Here is a 1159-nt window from a genome sequence, read left to right on the forward strand (position 1 = left end):
GAGCGAAAAGATGCTTGCTACAATTTTTGGGAAATATATAGCCCATTAAATTTAAGTAAGTTTCAAGACGCATTTTCTTCCATATAAATACTCAAAATTTCTTTTTATATAGAATAAAATGCCTAGCAGCGCCAGCAAAAAAAGGATATTAAAAACGAACGCGATTTTCTGGCGTCTTGAAACTTACACTGTATGTTTAAAACCGATTAGAAAATTACCACTATACGTAAGTGGCAAATAAAATAAAAGCTTGTAAAAATACTTACATCTTCATCCGTAAAACGATCTCCCATGGTTGTTAAAAGCTCACGCAAACGATCTTCAGGCAATACTCCTGTATTCTCTTCATCAAAACAACCAAACGCATTTTTTATTACATCTTCTGGATCCGTTCCTTGTAGGCGTTCTCCAAACAAAGTCAGGAACATGGTGAAGTTTATAGGACCTGGTGCTTCGTTCATCATAGCTTCTAGATATTCATCTGTGGGATTTTTACCCAGGGATGCCAACATGTCATGTAGGTCTTCCTTTTCCACGAATCCATCTCTATTTTGATCAATCATATTAAATGCTTCTTTAAATTCGGCAATTTGCGCTTGATCGAACATAGCAAACACATTTGAAGTGGCTCGTTGTGCTCGCTTTTTTGTAGTGGCGCGGCGACCAGCAGTTTTACGAGAAGACATGGTCAAACTGTAAATAAAACAAAAAAATGTATTAGCAAAAGAACAATATTATACAAAAGGTAGATTGTTTTATTTACAAACAAGGAAGCGCATTCGTATTGTGACGTACCATGAATCAAAGATTAAAATGATTGTTTTAGAATTTGAAAAAAAATTTTTTTTTTTTCTAATGAGCAATCACCATGTGATTGGGCTTCAAAATGCTGCTTGCTGCGACGTCGACACATGTATACCATCGTATATACTTACAAGTATGGAATCCTATGCCCCTTTTTGTCTATTCTCTTTCTAACAGCGGACGTGCCTGCCAAACTGAAAAGCATGATGGCGGCAGTGTTTGACAGGCACCTTCGACGATGCGAACGGCAATGGAAGGTAAGAAATGGAAGATGGATGACATGACAATGAAAGAATTATGAAATAGCAGAATGTCGAACCAAAACGAATTTCAAAAATCTGACAATGCGAATGAC

General features: G+C 36.6%; 1 protein-coding gene across 1 annotated transcript in view; it reads right to left on the reverse strand.

The window, feature by feature from the left end:
* Positions 1–266: 266 nt before the first annotated feature.
* The window catches only part of LOC108363338 (myosin regulatory light chain sqh), a gene marked incomplete at its 3' end in the record, with an annotated part of 16345 nt that continues 15452 nt past the window's right edge, over positions 267–1159 (reverse strand). The window contains exon 2 of the mRNA XM_017616680.1: positions 267–693. Coding sequence (XP_017472169.1) covers positions 267–686 — 420 coding nt within the window. The remainder of the gene's footprint in view (positions 694–1159) is intronic.

The sequence above is a fragment of the Rhagoletis zephyria genome, unplaced genomic scaffold (genome assembly GCF_001687245.7).
Source record: "Rhagoletis zephyria isolate East Lansing unplaced genomic scaffold, Rhagoletis_zephyria_1.1 Rzeph_scaffold_01248, whole genome shotgun sequence".
Classification (NCBI taxonomy): domain Eukaryota; kingdom Metazoa; phylum Arthropoda; class Insecta; order Diptera; family Tephritidae; genus Rhagoletis; species Rhagoletis zephyria.